General features: G+C 27.0%; 6 protein-coding genes across 6 annotated transcripts; 4 read left to right on the top strand and 2 right to left on the bottom strand.

Moving 5' to 3' along the window:
- Window positions 1–204: 204 nt before the first annotated feature.
- Window positions 205–5,352, top strand: PmUG01_07023600 (conserved Plasmodium protein, unknown function; the record flags this gene model as incomplete). The annotated part of the gene is made up of 1 exon (XM_029003971.1): window positions 205–5,352. One exon carries the CDS (start codon window positions 205–207, stop codon window positions 5,350–5,352), a length of 5,148 nt encoding a protein of 1,715 aa, XP_028860707.1.
- Window positions 5,353–6,937: 1,585 nt separating this feature from the next.
- On the top strand, window positions 6,938–9,192 carry PmUG01_07023500 (inhibitor of cysteine proteases, putative; the record flags this gene model as incomplete). Its single annotated transcript, XM_029003970.1, has 2 exons — window positions 6,938–7,001; window positions 8,171–9,192. The coding sequence occupies 2 exons, from the start codon at window positions 6,938–6,940 to the stop codon at window positions 9,190–9,192; spliced, it is 1,086 nt and encodes a 361-aa protein (XP_028860706.1).
- A 1,469-nt stretch (window positions 9,193–10,661) lies between these two features.
- PmUG01_07023400 (conserved Plasmodium protein, unknown function) lies at window positions 10,662–11,453 on the top strand (the record flags this gene model as incomplete). The annotated part of the gene is made up of 1 exon (XM_029003969.1): window positions 10,662–11,453. One exon carries the CDS (start codon window positions 10,662–10,664, stop codon window positions 11,451–11,453), a length of 792 nt encoding a protein of 263 aa, XP_028860705.1.
- Window positions 11,454–12,027: 574 nt separating this feature from the next.
- PmUG01_07023300 (GTP-binding protein, putative) lies at window positions 12,028–15,249 on the bottom strand (the record flags this gene model as incomplete). The annotated part of the gene is made up of 1 exon (XM_029003968.1): window positions 12,028–15,249. One exon carries the CDS (start codon window positions 15,247–15,249, stop codon window positions 12,028–12,030), a length of 3,222 nt encoding a protein of 1,073 aa, XP_028860704.1.
- A 1,050-nt stretch (window positions 15,250–16,299) lies between these two features.
- Window positions 16,300–17,412, bottom strand: PmUG01_07023200 (conserved Plasmodium protein, unknown function; the record flags this gene model as incomplete). Its single annotated transcript, XM_029003967.1, has 1 exon — window positions 16,300–17,412. One exon carries the CDS (start codon window positions 17,410–17,412, stop codon window positions 16,300–16,302), a length of 1,113 nt encoding a protein of 370 aa, XP_028860703.1.
- A 2,635-nt stretch (window positions 17,413–20,047) lies between these two features.
- PmUG01_07023100 (conserved Plasmodium protein, unknown function) lies at window positions 20,048–21,874 on the top strand (the record flags this gene model as incomplete). The annotated part of the gene is made up of 5 exons (XM_029003965.1): window positions 20,048–20,252; window positions 20,889–21,036; window positions 21,156–21,195; window positions 21,370–21,729; window positions 21,836–21,874. 5 exons carry the CDS (start codon window positions 20,048–20,050, stop codon window positions 21,872–21,874), a joined length of 792 nt encoding a protein of 263 aa, XP_028860702.1.
- Between the last annotated feature and the right edge of the window lie 898 nt (window positions 21,875–22,772).

Below are 22,772 nucleotides of genomic sequence, written 5' to 3'. Positions count from 1 at the left end.
TTTTTTACGCTATTTTTATTATTATTATTTTTTTTTTTTTTTTGCTTTGTTTTAATTTTATTTTATTTTATTGTAACTGTTCACATTTTTTTATTTGCACATTTTTGTTTCATTTTTGCCAACGTCTCTTCTTGGTAACTTCCCACCTTGACAAGTTATCACCTCAACAATTTCTCATCTGGCCAATTCCTGAATAGAAACGAAATGATCGAGGGAGGGAATTACGAGACGGAGAGAGTTCGGGTAACTTCTAGTTGCTGGCTGAGCAAACACAAAATAAAAAATTATGTGAAAAAAAGAAAAAGTTTTAATAAACTGAATGATATGGTATTTGCTAATTTTAACATATGCTCAACATCTGTCGCATTGCCAATTATAAATGTAAAAAATGATTTGAAGTGCATAAGTGAGAACAAGCAAATAAACAGATTAAGACAAAACAAAAATAAGGAGATGATACAAGAAATTAATGTATTAGATGACGATGAGACTTCTTCCCTCATATTAAGGAGTAAAGCGTTTAACGAAACATGGAAACTTCTAAATGATTATATGAATTGTTTTATTTATAATTATTTAAATGAAATGATAAACAAAGAAGTGAATTTTCTAAATAAGAATTTATGTTTGAAGGATGATAAGGTATCCCTACTTATTATAAAAACGCAAACATGTCCGTTCGTAAACTCCTTGCAGTACAGAATAATCGCTGCAAAGCTAAAAGTGCTAAACTGTTGTAGTAAGAAGCATAGAGCGGGAGGTCATAGAGTAAGTAGTGGGAGATGCGAAAATGGAAGAAGTGAAGATGGCAAAAATGGAAGAAGTGAAGACGGCAAAAATGGAAGAAGTGAAGACGGCAAAAATGGAAGAAGTGAAGACGGCAAAAATGGAATGAGTAAAGACGGCAAAAATAGAAGAAGTGAAGATGGCAAAAATGTAAGCAGTGAGGACGACGAAAGGACGAGCAGTGGGGCAGAATCCACCTTAACAGGTGACGATAACACGTTCACTTATAACAACTCTGAAGATCGCTTAGTTTCCTACATCCAGCTAAAAAATCAGAAGCATATTACTTCGTGTATGATTAGTGTTTACTCAAACGACACTGTGGAAAGTATACTAATTAGAATAATAAAAGAGTTAAACGGTAATTGTTTCATGAAAGTAGATAGAAATAATATAAACTATTTATTTTACAAAACGATAAAGAAAAAAAGAAAAAGAAAAAAAAAAAAACAAAGCGAAGTTTTACTAATTTTCATAAAAAATTATTTGCAGTTGAGATCATCTACATTTAGTGCACTCCTACTATATCTGACCCATTTAAAAGAAATTACATCTATAAATATTAGTGTTATAATAACTAATAATTGTGTATTGTCAGCTTTAAGCAATTTAGTCTATTTTATAAAAAAATATGTACATGTGAATATTTGTAATTTTTATTTAAATTATTATAATTTGATAGAAAATATTATATTTATCCCATTTTTTAATAGTGTGTTGATAAAATTGAAGGAATATAATTACTTAATAGATCGTATTTTTATTTCGGACCACGATTTGGGCTTTTTAAGACTCAAACATTTTTTTTATATGTTTATACGCGACTTTTATGATAAAAAAATTTTATCATTTTTAAATATTCCCTTAACCTACTTCAGTTGTGGTACTATACATAATGGTGGAAATATAACAGATGGACATAAAACAGATGGATGCAAAAAGGAAGAAGCTACAAGAGGAGAGCAAAAAGAGGAGGAGTACACCAAAACATTTAGCACGTTTGAAAGGGACATAATTAAAGCCTTAAATGTAATTGATGTCAAGTACATCCACGAGAAATATACGCTCTTTCTTTATGCAAGCAACTTTTATGAAAAGCACATTCATCATTTGAAGTCAAAAGGTGATATTAACATGTTGAATATTTTAAGTGAGCTATCCATGGGGAACAGTAAGAACCTGAGTAGCTGCAGAAAACGGGGAAGAGGAGATCAAGAAGCTACTAAAACAGCACAAGGAAAAAGATCAGGTATTTTGAATGATCCAAAGGAAGTGCTCGAAGATGAAAATCAAAATAGAATGAAAGAAATAGATGATAATGCAGAAAATTGTGATATGGAAAACATACAAGCGAACGATGAAAAACAAGAAAATGCACATGTTAATGAAAAGAATAAAAAGAAAAGACCACAGAATAATTCTAATGGGCTCAATGAAGAACATCCTAACATGTTAAACCAACAAATTTTGAAAAAAAGAAAAATCGAAAATGAGCATTTTTATAATTGCATATTGTATTTTAGCTTTTCGAATTATAAACAAGGAAAACAGGGTGACAGTAGGAGCAGCATTGAGTGCAGCAGTAAGGATAGTGGTACAAATGAAAAAATTATGAATCGTAAGAAAGAGGATTACGATGCTGATACAAGTCCATATACTCTAAAAGGACAAGCAGACGATACATGCACATTAAGCAGAAACCGTAATAGTAACTGGAGCAGTGAGGAAATGGATAATTGCAAAAATGGTGAAAAGGACATAGGAATCTGCGAAGGGGATGACAACATCAGAATCGGAAATAGTGGAAATAATAATAATAACAGAAGCAGCGGAAACAACAAGAGTAACTGCAACAGCAACAACTGCAGAAACAATAATAACGGTAAACGTGTCAACAATAATCCCATTAACAGTGAAGACAATGGAAGTGCGTTTGGAAGACCGCACGGGGAAACCCCTACGAGCGAAATAATTTTTTTGACACAAGCAGACTATATTAGAAGAAGGTCGAAATCTGATGAACATTTGCAGAATTACTATTTTCAAAATAATGCATCATATAATTTATTGGAAGGATTATCACCAATTAACAAAATAGTGGATGACACTTTTATATATGATTGTAAGTGTTTGAAGCAATATGTAATAAACAATTTGTCTGTTCATATGAAAGTAGAACATAACTTGGACTGCTTGAAGATTCTTATGAAGGAATGGAAAAACAATGAATATATGAAAATATATAATTATGAAAAAATAGTTGCAAAATTAGACACATGTAGTAATACAAATAGTAAGAACAACGGTAAAGGAAGTAAGAATCTAAAACATGGAAATAGTGTAGATAAGAATAGATTAAATGAGGATAAAAAAAATGAACTAGTAAATATGAAAAAGATGGTATTATTGTATTTACATAAATGTTTAATTAAGTCGATTAGTAAAAGGATGATTTCCCTTTTATATAAAAAGAAAAAATATAATATATGCCTTGCAGTTATTAATATAATTTTAAAAAATATACCTATTTACTCTTCTTTAAGAAAACGAATAAAAATTTTAAAAGAGTTATTTAAGAAATATGAACAGAAATTTTCTGTACATAATTTAAAAGATCTCATAATAGCAAATGAAGAAATAGAAAGAGAGTTAAAACAAACTTTAAATACCATTTGTGATTTACTTATAAATCTATATATTACTAAAATAAATGTACTTAAAAAAATTTTGAATGATATATATAACTTTTTAAATAATGTTTCTTATGTATTTAAATTAGAAAAATATGTAAACAAAAGAAATCGTACATACTCAATAAGTATGTCCATTTTTTTGGACAAATTAAATTATTTAATTACTTATCTTGATGTCTCTATTGAGTTAAAAAAAAGAAGAAAAAAAAAAAAAGAAAAGGAAGAAGAGGAGGTGAAGGAGAAGGAGAGCAAACATTGGGGGGATGCACATAATATGGCAAACATAAGCCCATTAAATAGAAATATTTATAATGTACTAAGTGATGTTTCAAGTAGTAAGGGAATAAGCCCCTTCTTACACGAAAATGAAAAAGTTGAACTTTGCAAAACGTTAAACACTTTAAATATTGATGCTCAGAATGAAAAATGGGACGGTAGCAAAAATGACAAAGGTAATTCCGTACGTGTGTTAAAAGAAGGTCCTGATCACAATACCATGTGCAACAGTGAGGTTCACACGAGTGGCAGCAATAATACCATTAGTAGTAATGACCATCTCAGTAAAGACCTCCTTAATAATGACAGAGCCATGCATAACTGCCAGAACAGTGGTATCCTTCATCCCGGCGGCAATTACAACAATTCAAAAAACTGTAAAGATGAAAGGGAACATGAAAATATTCCCGTATCAATTCTTCTGAACAAATTAAGTTTGGACAACGTAGACTTGACTTTTATTGAATTTATGCTAGTATATTTTTGTGAATATTTTTACTTTCTTTTAATTCCTTGCTTATATTTATTCCCATTAACAAATATATGTGTAACACATGACCATAGTGCCGAAATTTTTGACGTACTTAACACGAATTTACAAATGAGATTGTTACATGTTCTTTATTATAACAAATTAAACATAAACGATATAAACAAACCGAATATTTGTGTATCATTAAATTATAGAGCTTTTTGTGATGACATAAATGATACTATCAATTCAAAGGGTAAATTTAAAGAGAAGCAAGTTCATCTGAATAAGAAAAAATTTCAGCCAACTAAGAACATACTTCACATTACCAATGAACTAACCGATGAAAAAAATGAAATAATTTTTTTTTCTTTTGCAGATACATTTAATAAATGTCAAAATGAGGATATCGTAATCATATTTAAAATTGTTCAAAATATGAAAACGAAGAGTATTAACATGTGCAGTATGTTTATTGAATATATGAATATGAAGCTAAATTTAGTTGGAGGCTCGGAAAAAAAAAATAATAGTTACGGTAATAATGGCATCATTGACAGTAATAGCATTGGTAATGGCAGTAGTGGCAGTACTAGAAACAGTCGTAAGTACTGTGATAGTAATACGATTAATAAGCGCAATGGTGTTGGTGAACTGACCGAATCAGCCAACTATTACTGCTACACATTTCAAGGATTGTTTTATCGATTCATCATTGCAATTATGTCCCTTTTTTATTTTATGAAAATAATACACATTCCATCGTCCTTTGTGAAAACAAAGGATGATGATATCGAATTATTTTCATCTATCATTTACGATGAGCAGCGTTCAAATTTTCAAAACTGCAATGACATTATTACTAATGAACATGTAGATACTCAAATATCAGAACAAGGGAAAATAACAAAATTAAAGCGGCTGGACTCACCTGGGAATGGAAAAAAGGAAGAACAAACAAGGTTCAACTCACTAATAAATGGTCATCATGATATGGATGCTACATCGTCTCCCTTTGAACAAGTAAAAGACGATAATGAGTGCAAATTTAAAAATTATGTTTTTGATATGTTAAGTAACACTAATATACGAAAACTTATATTCGGAAAGAGATATCTCAACTGAGGATGGCTTCATATAATAGTTCCCTATTTTTTCCCCTTCCCGTTTCACATGAAAATTTTTAAATTTCCCTTAAGACTTTTTTAAAGCTGTAGCACTTTTATTTGGTATTCTGGTAGTTTTACAAGTCTTTGTTTTTCAAATCCTTTTGCGAACATTTTGTTAGATTTTTTTTTTTTTTATTATTTTTAACTATTTTGTTCAATTTTTGGCCCTCATTTTTCAAATTGTTCCCTCTTTTTTTTAAAATATTTTTTCCTTTTCAAAGTTTATTCACCCTTCCTTTATTATTCTGCCCCATTTTTTTCTTTTTTCGTCCATTTGGGTTTACTTTCCCCTCAAACATAATTAAATAAATAATAAAACATGCATGTAAAAATTAATTTATATGCTTATATTTTTTTTTTGTGGTGGAGGGGTAACCATTTAAATATGCTGCATGGGATTAAAGGAGCTTAAGCTACAAGACAATTTAATGTTTAATGGAAAAAAAACACATACATTAATCAAAAATCATTTTTAAACAAAAGAAGTAACTAAACAAAAATAAACAAATAAACAAATAAACAAATGAACAAATAAATAAACAGATATACAAATGAACAAATAAATAAACAGATATACAAATGAACAAATAAATAAACAGATATACAAATGAACAAATAAATAAACAGATATACAAATGAACAAATAAATAAACAAATGCATGTATACAAACATTTTACATTTCCATATTGTAAATAGCACTATTTAATGTTTATGTAGAATTTTTTTTTTTTTTTTTGAACTATGCGATAATTAAGTGTTATATAAATTAATACATAAAAAATATTACAGTAATAACAAGAATAAAAAATACTGGCAAAATTCCTTCCTCGTCATCTTATATTATTATATACGTATTTTTTGTGTAAAAAATGAAATAAAATAAATAAGCGCTTCAAATACATAAATGTATAATAATACGATTTCGCTTTATTTTATTTTATCTTTCCAAAATTGAAAACGTGCAAAATAGGAATTTTTTGAGGTGAGCGTTAAGCTCTACTGCTTTTTGCAATTCAGAAAGTACTTAAAAAAATTTGCACAAGCTATTGCATATTATTAAATATATATATGTGAAAATAAATACATGTAAATACTTGTACATATATATATTTAATATATACATGAACATTTATATATACATAAATAAATATAGTTAATACATAAATAATACAATACATAAATATATACAATACATAAATAAACATATATAAAATAGGTTAAATAGTGATATATTTTTTTATTTTTGAATTATTAAATGAATTGTCGACTTCCCATAAAAATTTTTTTGAGGCATTTTTTTAAATATTAAAACAGAAAAATTGTTTATTGGAGAAAAATTTAAGCATTATTATGTTTTTTTTTTTTTTTTAAATTTATATAATTTATAATATATGTATATATATATATATATATATATATATATATATATATATATATATATATATAACATTTTTCTTCTGTGTTCTTTTTTTTAAAAAATATTTTATATTCAACCCCTCAAATTTTATATTATAAAAAATAATATTCATTGTTTCGCAGTATGAATATTTTAAACTTCCTTTTTATCCTTTGCTCGTCCACAGCCTTTCTGACAAAGTGTTCAGGTAACTATGATAAGAAATTGTTTTATGGAAAAAAACAAATAAAAAACAACGTAATTTATATATATTTACCACGACCACATATTTATATTTTGCAGAAGAATTCTTTTATATGTATAAGTAAATGTATCCATATATAAATATATATATTTGTGTATTTAAGTATGTACTTATGTATATATGTGTATGTAAGTACATTTTTTTAATACGCGAAAATAGTTGCTTTATAAAATATGTTCATTGTATATATATATATATATATATATATATATATATATATATATTTTGCTTAAAATGAAAATAGGTTGTTTTGCAAAAAAACTGATTGTTGCAGTTATGGCACAAGAATAATATTTAATTCGTTACTTGAATTATATTCGCAATATACGTATTACTATAAATGTTACTGCACTTATCTCCATGTACGCGAATAAAAATTTATATTAATCCGTTTACTTTTGTATTTGTAAATATATATACAAATATTCTAGCTTCTTACATGCAAAATGCTCCATGCTTTCAATTGTTATAACGACTTTTTCTTTGAACCCCATGTATATATTCATATTAAAATTTCGCTACCAATATTTTTCTAGATGAAATGAAAAAAAAAAAAAAAAAAAGCCATAATTTGAATGTTTTTACATGTGAAATATTTTTTAAACAGTTTTAGAAAAGCATACAACATTAACATCATAATGTGATTAAGAACAAATATGTTTGTCCATATACCAATGTTTTATCTTTTATCAATTTTTTTATATTTAAGTTTTTTGTCATTTATTTTTTTGTTCTATGTGTTTTGAGTTTAATTAATTGGGGGATATTATATCAGTTATTACATGAAAAAGTCATTACCTTGTTTTTACGTTTTCATAGTCTCATGTTCATTCGATCGTTTGTTCTCTAGTTATTTGTTATTTTTTTCACCATAATAAGTGTACTTAGAAACGTATGTATGTATGTATGTATTATGTGTATATGTATTATGTGTATATGTATTATGTGTATATGTATTATGTGTATATGTATTATGTGTATATGTATTATGTGTGTATGTATTATGCGTGTATATTTGTGTGTATTACGTATGTATGTATGTGTACGCGCCATGCGTCTGTGCAAACACACATACAGACACATTTTTTTATTCCTATCCATATGCCCCGTAGATAATAGAACGTTTACTTTTGATATAGTAAATCAGAATAATTGGCTTGATATTGCTAGAAGTATCTTTCAAAGCATGTCCCCATCAAACTTTACCATAATACCGTACAGTTACATAAGTAATTCAAATAATACTAAGGAGAATCAAGGTTCTGTTTTATTAATTAGAAAGAAATTAAATAATCAAGAATCAGACGAAAAGGATAATTTAGATAAATCATCTGCATCATCCGGTAGCAGCGCCAGTTGTAATAGTAAACCCGAAAATTCGAACGATATAGAAGATACAGACGTAAACTCAAATAGTGCTCCACTTCTACTATCATCAGTGTATAGTCCATCATTCATTGATTCAACATATAGTATGGAAAACGATTTACAGGAAGAGCAAAAAACTGGAGGAGAAAATTATGAACAGGCAAGAATTGGAAATATTCCTGATAATTTCATGCCACAAAAAATTTCAGACATTTTAGTTGAAGTATCAGATGAAGATCGAAGATACGAATTGACAGGAAATGAACCATGTGAAGCTACAGTATATTTAGGAGATATTTTACATAATACTAATGTAGAGGTTATAAATTATGAGTTAAGTGCAAAAAAAATTTTGTGTGTACAGTTAGAAGCAGTTCATGGAAATGGATATATATGGGCAATGTTAGGAGTGCATAAAACTATGCCTAATATAGAACCCTCACATTTTCCTACAAAAAAAGTTACAAAATCTTTTTTTTCAAGGGATATTTCAGTAACACAACCAAAAGCTATTGAAAAACCCCAAATGAACAATGATGGTACCAGTGGAACCAATTCTGATGATCAGTTGCAAACACAACAAGATAATAATAGTAAGCCTAGAGCATATAAACATATAGGAGGATTAGTTGGAGGTTTAGGAATGGTGCAAAGTAAAGTTAAAGCACATGTAGAAGGAACATTTTATGTTGTTTTTGCATATTATAGACCCTTTGACCCAACTAGAAATGCAAACACAAAAATTCTCCATTTGAATGTAGCATAAAAGTATACACTTGTTTTCGAAGTACCATCTTTTATATTGCTTGAGTAACGATTTTAATTTTTTTGCAGAAACTTTGTCATCAAACATGAGCACAAGTAAGATGTAAAAAACTTACAAAAAAGGTATAAGCATAATATATATAAATGAAGAAGTGCATATTATGTATTGTTAAGTGAAATTTTTTCATCTTTTCAAATTGACAATCCTTTTTTTTAATTAAGAATTATTCATGTTTAAAGAGAATTTTTTTTTTTTTCGCTCATTCTCGAACACGTGATAAAAAGATATATATCACAATTGTTTTTATTATTACCACAGTTCTGTATATATATATATATATGTATTTTTTTTTTTTTTTTTTTGTTATATCTTACATAAAAAAAGAGAACATTCCGGAAAAATATTTTTAACTGATTTACCCTTTTCCACCTATGCATTCCTTTTATTTTACACATACACGTGTTACTCCTATTTTTTTCAAGTCCTTAATAATTAACCCATTAGAGATTTGTATACGTATATATGTGTTATATCCATATATAAGTATTTATAAATGTGAAATATAGACATGAAAAGGGGGATTTAAATAAAAATAATTAATGTAAATAATAAAAATTTATATTCCTACTGCGACAATTAAAAAGTTTCATAGAAAAGATCATTTTTATATATTTAAATGTGTCGAGTTCTTAAAAAATTTGTAAATCGAATCGTTTAGAAAAAAAAAAAAAATTTCCGTAATTGTAATGATGAAAATGGAAATTTATAGCGATTTTTTTCTTTTCTTTTTTTTTTTTTTTTTTGTGTAAAAATGGCTATTAGTGCTAGCAGCTGTAGTAGAGCTAATTTGTATAAGGAAATATTTTCATTTATATGTAGAGATATTTTTTTCTTTTTGCCATGCTAGAATGATATAATTTTTCTGAAGCTAATATTCCTCTTCATTATTCTGCAGAAAAACGCATTAAGAAACTTGTTAATAACACTTAAGTAATATTAAAAATGATTGAAATTCTTACGTGTTAAAAAAAAAAGAAATAAAATAAAATGAAATTTTATAACATACAAATTTGTTGGATTTTGTGAATAAAACCTGTGCAACCTCTTATATCGTAAAAAAAAAAAAGAAAAAAAAAGATATAGAAATATAAAATACGTTATCAATAAAAGAACTAATAGTTACAAGTATACAACTGGAAAAGGAGAAAATGTTCTAAGTTATCAAAAAAAAAAAAAAAAAAAAAATGACATGAAAAGGTAAAGGACAAAAAAAGGATAATGAAGCAAGGCATAACTTGCTATACAGTAAAATGTTCTTAAAAATAGGTGCATGGTAAAATGGTACCCTACTAGTGGTCCTTGATAACTTATTCATTTATGTATATATCTGTATATGTACGTGTGTATACGTACATGTATGTATATCCACATGCGTTTATATATGCATATGCGCACTTTTCTATGCAGAAATGGAAACAGTGAGAACTGTCCTACCCCTTGTAGTCGGTTCTTACGGCTTGACCCTAAGCTCATACTTAATTTACGAAAATTGGAAAAAGGGAAAATGGGAAAAAACAAATGGTTATATTGAAAATGTTACACTGAAATGTTCAAGGAACTTTTTTCAAGGTGCATATTATTTAAATATAAAATATTATTTTTATGTAAATAATGAAATAGTTCAAAGTAATAAAGAGTATAAAATTTATGTTAGTATATCCCGAAACAATAAACAGTGCAAAAATGTTGAAGTAAATGAATATACACAAAATATTTTTGATCAAGCAAGTAAGGAAAAAGATATTTCCATTTCCTACGATCCATACAATATTAAACATTCTGAACCGTTAATATATATTTATGAAAATGATGTTATCTCAAAATATAAATTACTTAATAAACTTAAAAGTTGGCTAGTTGGTATAAAAAAGAAATTGAGTAATTTAACGGGTTTAAGTAGACCAACTGGAAACAATTTTTTAAACAAAGAGAAACAAAATAAGTTGGAATTAGACCAAAATAAAGAAGCTAAAAAAGAAAATGTTGATATGCATAATGACCCAGAGAATTTAGAACATATACATAAAAATTGTGCGCCTTCAAAAAATAATAAAAAATTATTAAGTTCATATGATATTAATAATTTGTTTCCTATTTATATGTTTTCATGTAGCTTGTTTTTATTTTTGTCTTTTTTGCTGAAAAAAAGAATTTATTTTGTAAGGAGAGAATTATCACAAAAAAAAAAAAAAAAATATTAACAACGCGTAAAATTTTATGTATACGTAATGCAGCTACATATAATAATAGAAGGGCACCCACCTTTTGTTGCTCTTTTAGCGATTCCCAGAAAAGGAAAAATGGAGAAAACGGAAAAAACGGAAAAACGGAAAAACGGAAAAACGGAAAAACGGAAAAACGGAAAAAACGAAGAAAACGAAAAAAATAATTCCAGACATATCAACATGGTCTCACAAAAGGGAATTCGTAAGGCACGTACGTGTACATGTTAATGTGATTTCGCCAGCAAGTGTCACTACACAGTAAACTCTTTTTTCAGTTTTTGTCCCATTTCGTTATTTTTGTTTCTTTTCGTCCCATTTCGTTATTTTTGTTTCTTTTCGTCCCATTTCTCTTTTTTTTTTTTTTTTTTGTTTTGTTATCTAATCTTCATCCTTTTATAAGCGTGACGTGGTTTATTTTTTTTTAAATTACACCGAACCTTTATATCTCTTTTTTATGCCAACAAAAAAAAAAAAAAAAAATATATATATATATATATATATTGACCCCCACTTCTCAAATATTTCCCAAATCATTTCGGAAAGCCGCTTTTCAGTTGCCTTTCAAATCAAACAATTTGGTAAATATATTTGGAGATAATTTTACCTTTCCTATGTTAAACATTTTTTTCTTCCCTTCATTTTGTTTTTCTATTAACTTCCTCCTTCTTGTAATATCACCCCCATAACATTTCGCTGTAACATTTTTCTTTAGTGGTTTTATTTTTTCTGAAACAAAAACCTTAGTCCCAACTGCTGCTTGAATAACAATAAGAAATTGATGAGGATTGATTAAATTTTTTAATTTTAAAACAATGTTTCTTGCTTTTTCATAATAGTTAAGTTTATGGGATATGAATGATAAAGAATCAATACATTTATGATTTATGTAAATATTAATTTTGTATAAATCGCTTTCTTTATATATAACATAATTTTCGTAACTCATTGATCCATATCCTTTGGTCTGTGATTTAATATCATCTATAAAGTTAATAAGAATTTCAGATAAGGGCATCTCGAAAAAAAATATTATTTGATCATTAACAATATCTTTTTTAATAAAAATACCCCTTCTATTAAAGCATTCTCTTAATATATGTTTCTGGTACTCCACCGGTGCAATGATATTAGTTTTTACATACGGTTCATAAATGCATTTCACATAATTCCTTTGAGGAATGTCATTCACGTTGCTCGTCATGAAAAAGAGCCCTTCGGAAAAATCATTTTTTCCATCACCACTCACGCATTTTAGGGTACTATCCACATCTTCATCTTCGCATCCGTCCATCTCTACCTCTCCTCTGTTCATCTCTTCCTCGCCACTATCCATCTCTACCTCGCCTCTGTTCATCTCTTCTTCGCCACTATCCATCTCTACCTCGCCTCTGTTCATCTCTTCTTCGCCACTATCCATCTCTACCTCGCCTCTGTTCATCTCTTCATTGCCACTATCCATCCCCTTTGTGCCGTTACCCCCCCTCCTTGTGTCTATATGAACGTTACTTATGTCAAAATTTTTCTCTATCAGTTTTTGTTTTAACCTTTTGTCAATGTATTTTTCCTTCACTCTCACTAAGTAATTCACGGAGGGAGCTGTAACAATAGTTTCTATGTTATACTCTCTTTTAATCCTCTCTTGTATTATGTTTAAATGCAGTAAGCCATTAAAACCACATTTAAAGCCCTTTCCTAAAGTTTCACAGATGTCAATTTTAAAAGAAAAGGAAGAATCATTCAGTTTTAACTTGTTCAAAGCCATATGCAATTCATTCGATTTTTTATCATTAACACTGTATATATTACAGTATACGGATGGGTAGGAAACGTCTACTTTTGTTGCTGCAATTTGTTTTATATTTATTTCCTTTTCTTCTTTAAAATCATCCAATTTTTTCGAGGGTCCATCTTTTATCGTCTCCTCAGTACACGTTCGATCCTCATCAAGGGTAGTTACGCACACATTATTCTTTTGTACCCCATTTTCAAATATCTTTTGCTTCTCATCACTCAAGCTTTTATTACACCAATTATTCAAGTCGATCTTTTTCACTTCCCCCTCATCATCATTAAACTTTTGTGTAACCAATTTACAGGAGGAGCTATTTTCATTTGAATAATTCTCATCAGAACAGCGCAAAAGTGTATCCTCCTTTTTTACATTAGCATATAAATTTCCAATGTTTAATATTTTCGAATTTACCACAAATGTCTTTTTTTGTCCTTTCAGTTTTACTATGTCCTTATTAATTATCGTTTCGCTAATTTGAATATCATTACAATTTCTTATATTAGAGCAAAGGTATGCAATATCTCCTTGTTTTATTTCTTGAGTCTGTTTCATCTCGGGTACAAGGTAACCAACTTCTTGAATAATATAAGACTTTTCACTATTTATACAAAATATTTCTGTTTTTTTTTTTAAATTTCCATTTAGAACTTTGATAATTAATACTACTCCTTTATATTTATCAAAAAATGAGTCAAAAACAATTCCCCTAAAAAAACTATTAGAATTAATAGTAGGATATGGAATATCTGTTATTATTTTTTGAAATAAATCTTTTACATGGTAACCAAATTTCGCTGAAATTTTTAAAATTTCCTCATTTTTGAAATAAAACTTTTTTATTAAATCATCTTTTATTTTATCATACATGCATGTGTTTAAATCTATTTTATTTATAACAGGAATTATTTTTATATTATGTTTTTTTAATTCTAAAAAGATGTTAAGAGTTTGTGACTGAATACCTTTATTTCCATCAATTAACAGAATAGCTCCTTCACATACATTTAACGATCTCTTAACTTCATGATAAAAATCAAAATGTCCTGGGGTATCAATTAAATTGAAAATATAATTATGGTAACTCATCCTTACTGCCTTCAATTTAATTGTTATACCCTTTTCCCTTTCTAACGACATCATATCTAAATATTGATCTTGCATCCTTTTCTTTTTTATGGTATTCGTTAATTCTAAAAATCTGTCAGCTAGGGTTGACTTTCCACTATCAATGTGTGCCAGTATGCAAAAATTTCTGATATTTTTTTGCTCTACTTTTATTGTATTTGCTGTATTTGCTGTATTTGTCATATTTGTCATATTTGTTATTATATCACCCTTATTAACGTCTTCCATACACGCCTGCATTTCTTTTGCACTGCTTTTATTAATCGTGTTATTATTGTCGTCTTTTTCCCATCTGCTTAGACTTCCATGTGGTTCAATACCCCATTGTGTGTTATTCTTATCACCTATTTTTGCTTCGTTCAAGTTTGTTCCATTGTCAATATAATACGAACTATTGTAGGAGTTAATTGTGTAACGTTTTCCTTTTTCCCTTTTTTTCCCCTTATTATATAATAATAAGGATAATTTAAAATATTTAATGTAAAAAAGAGCGAAAGCTTCCTTTTTAACTACGTTATTGTATTTATTATCACTATCATTACTATCATTATCCTTATTATTATATTTTTTTTGCACGTTATAACTTTTATCCTGTCTACTTTTCAAGTAGTCTTTTTTTTTAAAATACCCTCTATTTTTTCTTCTACCTGAACAATTAATAATTAAGTACACATTTTCTCTTATGCTCCATTTAGCTTCACACGCACAGTCAAAGTTATATAAGAAAAGGAGAAATATAAAAACGCATAATGATAATAATAATAATGATGATGGCGATGATGATGTTGATGCTGTTGATGCTGTTGATGATCGTAATAATGATGATCTCCTTCTATTAACTACAGTATAAATCATTAAAACGAAGAAAACAATTTTTTTTTTATTTTCCCTTATACCAAATATTATACATACATATATTGGGAACTCAATATCCTAATGCATTTAGTATGTGTAACTGCTACCTTTTGATTTTACTTTAAAATTATGACATTTAATCATTTCCTACTATTTTGACGCTCTCCTCATTTCGTTAAAAGCATGCTGTATGTATACAAAATGTACCCACATTAATAACAAACACACGAGTAATGATTGCACGAATATTACATACAAGCGTATTACGTACAAGCGTATTACATACAAGCGTATTACGTACAAGCGTATTACGTACAAGCGTATTACGTACAAGCGTTTTACGTACAAGCGTATTACGTACAAGCGTATTACGTACAAGCGTTTTACGTACAAGCGTATTACGTACAAGCGTATTACGTACAAGCGTATTACATACAAGAGTATTACATACAAGAGTATTACGTACAAGAGTATTACATGTATGTATAATACAAATATATGCTCATATTTATACACTTCGTATTACTCGCTATCCTTCCGAGGCATTAAATTTTTCAAAAACAAAACATATATAAATTAAAAAAAAACTATACTTTTAATAAAGATATATTTTTATAAAGAAAAGGGACATTAAGGGAAAATATTGTCATTCATAATAATAAAAAAAAAAAAAAAAAAATATTTCTCATTTTAAACAAAATTATTCTTACTTTCTTCAAAAACGAAGAGTAGGAAAAACATACGAAAAATTAACTTACATGTTATGTGGGTTAGCTCCACTTTTTTCAGCAAGAGTAGAAAAGGAACTAAACCTTTTCACTGTATGGATTAAATTTGTATAAAAATTTTCAATTTTTCTTAAAAGAAAAAAGAGAAAAAAAAAAAAAAAAAATTACACAAACGAACGGCATACCTACATTAGCACGTATGTGTATATTGCACATCATCACATGCTTGAATATGCACATAGTCACATACCAAATGTACATTCTTTACACAGTTCATACTTAGGTATGTACGTTCTACAAGTATGCGCTGCAAACTTGCATATCAACGAAGAGCAGCCTCCAAGTTGACAGATAAATTATGGTGAAAGGTTTGATAATTGCTTAAGTCATCTTGTTTTTGATCTAATATAATTGAGTAAATATTCTCCCAAACTTTTTTATGTTTTTTTTTTTTCTTCACTACAGACTGTAAATTATGGGTTTGCATTTGTTTGTATTTATTTTTATTTAACCAATATAGTTTCATAGCTTTTGATATTTTTTCCCTTGTTTCTGCAGAAGTATAATATGTTTTATGCCTATTTTTATATCTATTAACAAAATATTTGCGCTGACCTTCTAATGTTTTTAATTTATATTCTTTATCATTCTTCCATTTGTTTTTTAATGTTTCCGAAATTTTCTTGTTATGTTCAATGCCTCTTTTTTTAAATGATTTTATCATTTTTTTCCTAAATTCTGTATCTTTCCATTTTTGTATCATAATTATTCGAAGCTTTTCTTTCATACTTTCTTTAGACTTTTCGCTCAAAACTCTTTTTTTCTTTTTTTTCGTATTGTTTCCTTGCACAACTGCTCCCGCGTTTAAATGAATCTCTCTGTATTTCTTCTCTTGTATGTTACATATGCTATGGTACTTTTGATCATTTCCTACAATGTAAGCAGTGCCTGTACTGGATTTAGTATCGCTGCAAATGGCAAAAATAGGAAAACATTTCTCTTTATAATTCCAATGTGCACGATTTGTTTTGTGTAAAATATGCCCATTTTTATTACTGAACGCATTGTGTAATGACAATTTATTTTCTGTCATAAAAATTGGAATATTTTCCTTGCAAATTTTATTTATAGTCTTGTTGTTACGCGCATTGATCACTAAATTTCTATTAAGTTTATTTAATACAAAGTAATACATGTATTTGTTCCTTTTACCATGCTTTAAAATTTTGCTTCTCTTCATTGCTGTGGTTAAAAAGTTGTTTACAGCTTTTTCCTCTTTTTCTGTGTATTCGTAAAATCTTTTTTTAGACACATCTTGCTCATTTGGAACTTTTTTTTTTTTTTTTCTGTTACATTTATGAACATTTTCATCATGTTTATTATGTCTTCTTTCTTTAGCTAACTTACTATTGCACACACATTTTACGTTGTACATATAATTACAATGTACGTATTTTATGGCAGCTTTTGGTATAACATTAAATGTTAAGTTGCATTCACTCAAATTTATATAATAAATTAAAAAAATTAAGAGAGCATAATGTAACAATGAAATTTTAATATTTTTAATATACATGTGAAAAAAAAAAGAAGATATAATTGAAGAAATTGAAAAAAAATTGTAAAAAAAAAAAAAAAACATATGAACAGACAACTGTACAGATATAAACAAAATGAAAATTAAACACACGAATAGTTTTTGGAATTATACTTGAGAAGTGATGCATAAAAACGAGTAATAAAAAAAAAGATTGCCCCTCATGATTTAAGCTCTCATTATTATTTTTTAATATATAGATGGTCTAAAATGATGCTTACAAAATTTTTTTTTCCACATTTTTAAGTTATGCATGTGAATAAATTATTTATCATCCTTAATTATTTTCCTTTTTCATATTTATGGATATTTTCCAACCCCGCAGAAGTATTTTCCAGTATAGTCTTTCACGTCGATTTTATTCGGCATGTACATCTTAACCTTTTACATACACTTCGTACGTACGAGTATACATGCATAATACGGATATATATGAATATACATACATGCGTACATACGCACATAGATATAATCGTATATTTGTACATATAAGCCTTCCGCTCGTTCCTGATCTCTAAGTGTACACCCTACAAAATTAATGTCCTTACTTTTTTTTTTTCTCTCCTTTTTTTTAATCTTTCTGAAAATGACAAATTAGGGCTTTTTCATAAATACACAAAATATATTCTCAAAAATTGCACTTTGACGCTTTAAAAAAGCAGGGTAACTATAGTTACACGACAAAGCCAAAGTGTTTACACATACGTACATACGTACATAAATACAAACATACTTATACATATATCTTCAAAATCTTTACTAGGGTACTCCTTAAAAGGTTTACTCCTTAAATGTGTGAACAATGTAAAAATTCGATTATAAATGTTACTTCTCTATTCTTTCAGCTTTACATCTTGCATTTTCAACTTGTTAAGCATATAATGAAAAGAAAACTTATAGCATCATCATTTTCTCACAAATATGAAATGATAAAAATGAACCAATATATGTTTTTTTAACAAATTATTTTATAAAATTCTTTTTTTTTTTTTTTTATTATTTAATTTTTTTCTTTTTTTGTTGCGAATAAAATTAAAAAAGGAAGCTTTTAAGGATATGTAAATATGTGAAGTGAACATATATATATGTATATATAATAACGTTAATATAAGTCCTGTTTAAAAAAGAGACTATATTGCATTGTGATTGTAATTAAAAAGATAATTTTTTTATGTTTAAAATGTTACATTGAGTACATTAATATATTTATTTTGTTGCATATTTGTGTTATATTATTATATTTATTATATTCATTTGATTCATTATATTTATTGTATTTATTTTATTTCTTGATCCATGTAAAATGCAATTACATAATAGGAATATACAGGAGTTGTGCTTATATTTTTACTATGTACATAAACAATTATTGAAATATTTTTGAAAAGTTAAAATCTACAAAATTTCGTTAAGTGTGTGTAAAAAAGGCAAGAGCCGCATATCTTCAAAAGGATATTTCAGTCTGTCCAAAATATATGCATAATTTAAAAATTAGTAAAATGTGCTCGCAAGTCTTAATTATTGTGTTACTCCGTTTTAATTTGTTATATTGTTATTTTATTTTTGCTTTATTTTGCTCTATCTTGCTAAATTTTTGGTTTCTCTCTATGGTTGTTTATGCTTAGTATTATACCTAATATCTACGGGCTTATTTTCTGTAACGATTATTATATATGTTTTCTTTTTAATACAAATATTTGTATCTGTACATGTACACAGGTGAACACCTGTTTAACTTCATTACATTTAAATGGTTTAATAGAGAATAACATTCTCAAAAAAAAAAAAAAGGAATTCTTATTACCGTTCATAGTGTTAAGAAGCATGTGCAACGATTCATTTTTGTATTTTTTTTTTTTTTTTTTTTTTATACTTTCGTTTTTTTGCTTGTGTTAATACACATATACGCATGCTTGTAACTATAAGCTTAAAAAAAAAAAAAAAAAAATTAAACCTATAAATAAATATGTAACAAATAACAGAGAGCAGGGAAAAAAAAAGTTAAAATTATAATAATGATAGTAATAATATAATGCATTAGTGACTGTTAATAAAATTTTAAGCCCTTTTGTAGCCTAAAAGAAAAGTGAACGTTTGAATGATATTCATAATAACAGTCTATTTTTTAAACTTAAAAGACGAATTTTTATATAAAATGTTGTTCTTAAAAAAACGAATTTATAATATATGTGTTTAATGTGACACTACCAAGCAAAATATGCTTTCTCCAATTTTTTTTTGTTCCTTCATCTATAATTCTTTTTATTTTTTGTGAGCTCTTCCTTTAGATTTTGTAGGTCGTATGTGTGTTCTTATGGATAAGTATATGCATGGGTGAATTTGTATGTATATGCTTATGTATGTGTGTAAATATGCATATTTTGTCTTCCATTTTTCCTCATTTGTTTTTTAATAATTTTAAAACGTTTCCATCATTATTGTAACAAAAAAAAAAAAAAAAAAAAAAAAAAAAATGGCAGACCCAACTTCGTGTAAGTTAAGCATAGAAAAAAGGTATGATCATTTGAAATCATTTTCAAATAACATCGCAGGTTTAATTCAGGAATTAAAAGACTTAATAAAAGTTCATGAAATTTTAATTTATAAAGAAAAATTAAAAACTACGGAAAAAGGAAAAATCGAAAAGCAGCAAGATGACCTTATGGCACTAAAACAAGGTAGCAACAACGAATGTATATACATATATGAATAATACGAGCGCATACACGTGTTCACATACGAGTATATATACATTCATACATACATGCGCATATATACATATGTACACAACTGCCATCCCTGAAGCGAAAAAAAAGGGGAGGAAATAAGAATTATATAAGTAAACAGTACATATGTATACAATTCAAAAAAAAAAAAAATAAAATAAATAAACAAATAAAAGTTATATATTCCAAACAGTGAGACTCCAACAGTACTACATTATATGACAATTCATGTCTTTATTATCACATATGTTTGTTACATATTTTTTATAAATAAAATTTGCGTTGTATTTTCCCTTAATCGAAGTAGTATTGTGCTTCCCTACTATGCAAATAAACAAAAAGTTGACTTAGAATTGTTTTTAATTTAAAAAAAAAAAAAAAAAAAAGAATAAGAAAATACAACTACATGTGCGTAATGCAACCATATATAGCAAGTACATACTCTCTTGAAAGGGGAACTATGGCTGAGTATGATTGTATGTATAAGTGTAAATGTAAGTCTGTGTGTGTACGTATGCGTGCGTGCGTTTACATAGGAATTTACAATAACACGCAAGTGTAAATGTAACAATAAAAATATCTTTGCAGAACTGGAAATAATAAAAAAAGATAATGACAAAATGGGTGGACAACTAAAATACTACAAAAGAATTGATGATTCTATTAATACTCAGATAAATAAAGTATCGGAAAATATACAAAAAGTGAAATTCAATATAAATTTGGAAGTGAGAAAGTAGCGTAACAAAATGAAAAAACTAAAAAAAATAAAAAAAAATACAACTTAACCTTCACCATTTCACACATATATATTTCAAAAAATAATTTCACAATGAACACTTTTACTTTTTTAAGGAAAATAGAAATGAAAAAAAATATTAATGAAATTAAAAATGTAAGACCTGAAAAAAAGAAATTTTAATAATACCCACAGTCCATAAATTTTAATGCATATCACCATAGTACCTGGCGTTTCGTGTTTTATCAGTGGTGCTCTGATGCATACATACGTAAACATAAACATATATATATATACATACATATGTGTCCATGTGCGATATTTCTTAAGAAATACTGCAAATCTTTAAAGCAGAAACAAATTTTGGATGAAAATTTTTTGCTACTAACTAAAAACAACAAACAAAATAAACAAGTAACTAGAGGAATAAATAAACAAACAAGAGATCGTCTAAGTAAGGAAGCAAATAATGAAGCAAACAATGAAGCAAACAATGAAGCAAATAATGAAGCAAACAATGAAGCAAACAATAAAGCAAATAATGAAGCAAATAATGAAGCATACAAAGAAGCATACAAAGAAGCGTACAAAGAAGCGTACAAAGAAGCGAATCACGAAGCAGACAGCAAAGCGTATAACAAATTAGACAACGAAGCAAAATGCGAACAAAATGTCGAAGCGAACAACGAAGTAAGCATATACTTAAACTTAGACAAAAAAGCAAACATAAATTTATATAGTGCTTAAGTTTATTTATATAAATATATGGTTAATGAAGATATATTTTCTTTTTTAGATTAACAATTTGTGCAAAGAATTAGACGTTAATATGTGATATATTCCTCCTAACAATTAAAAGGCAAATATTTGAAAATATGTAGGGTCGTACGTAATCCTAATTTTTTTTTATTTTTATAATTTTTTTTATTTTATTTTTCTCTACCGAATTTTTAATCATTTCAATAAAACAAGAAAGTATAAGTAAATATTCTTAAGTAGAATAATTAAAAAGAATGGCAATAATAATATATATTAAAAGGTAGTAAAAATAAAAATATAAAAATGTAAGCTTCAGTTTTTACATCTTAAAATGTCTTATTTATATACACATATCACTCCCTTAGGGGAATACTTTATTTATGCACATTCATTTTTGCTCTTATCTTTTGAACGAGTATTATTAAACAAAAAATTATATAAATATATATATACTATATGTCCTAATTTTATGCCTTAAAAAACATTTATTATGATATATGATTTTAATTGATTATATTTTATTTTGTTTGATTTGATTGTTCTTATTTTTGTTTGATTTGATTGTTCTTATTTTTGTATGATTTGATTGTTCTTAATTTTGTATGATTTGATTGTTCTTATTTTTGTTTCATTTGATTGTTCTTAATTTTGTTTGATTTATCTATTTTATTTTGTTTGATTTAACTATTTTATTTTGTTTGATTTATCTATTTTATTTTGTTTGATTTATCTATTTTATTTTGTTTGAATTGACCGTACTTTATTTTTTTAATTTGATAATATTTTATTTTATTTTATTTTATTTTATTTTATTTGTTTATGTTTTATGTTCACGTTTTAATATACATACAATATCACCAGAATGAACGAAATTCCAATTACAACATTTTCTTTACATTTGCTTATCTAATTTTGTGTTTCTGTATAATTTGGAAAAAAAAAAAAAAAAAAAGCACATGAAAGAAGTTAAAACT

Source organism: Plasmodium malariae (genome assembly GCF_900090045.1).
Source record: "Plasmodium malariae genome assembly, chromosome: 7".
In the NCBI taxonomy this organism is placed as follows: domain Eukaryota; phylum Apicomplexa; class Aconoidasida; order Haemosporida; family Plasmodiidae; genus Plasmodium; species Plasmodium malariae.
Note: the sequence above shows the minus strand (reverse complement) of the source record. Positions and strands in the feature narration are given on the sequence as shown.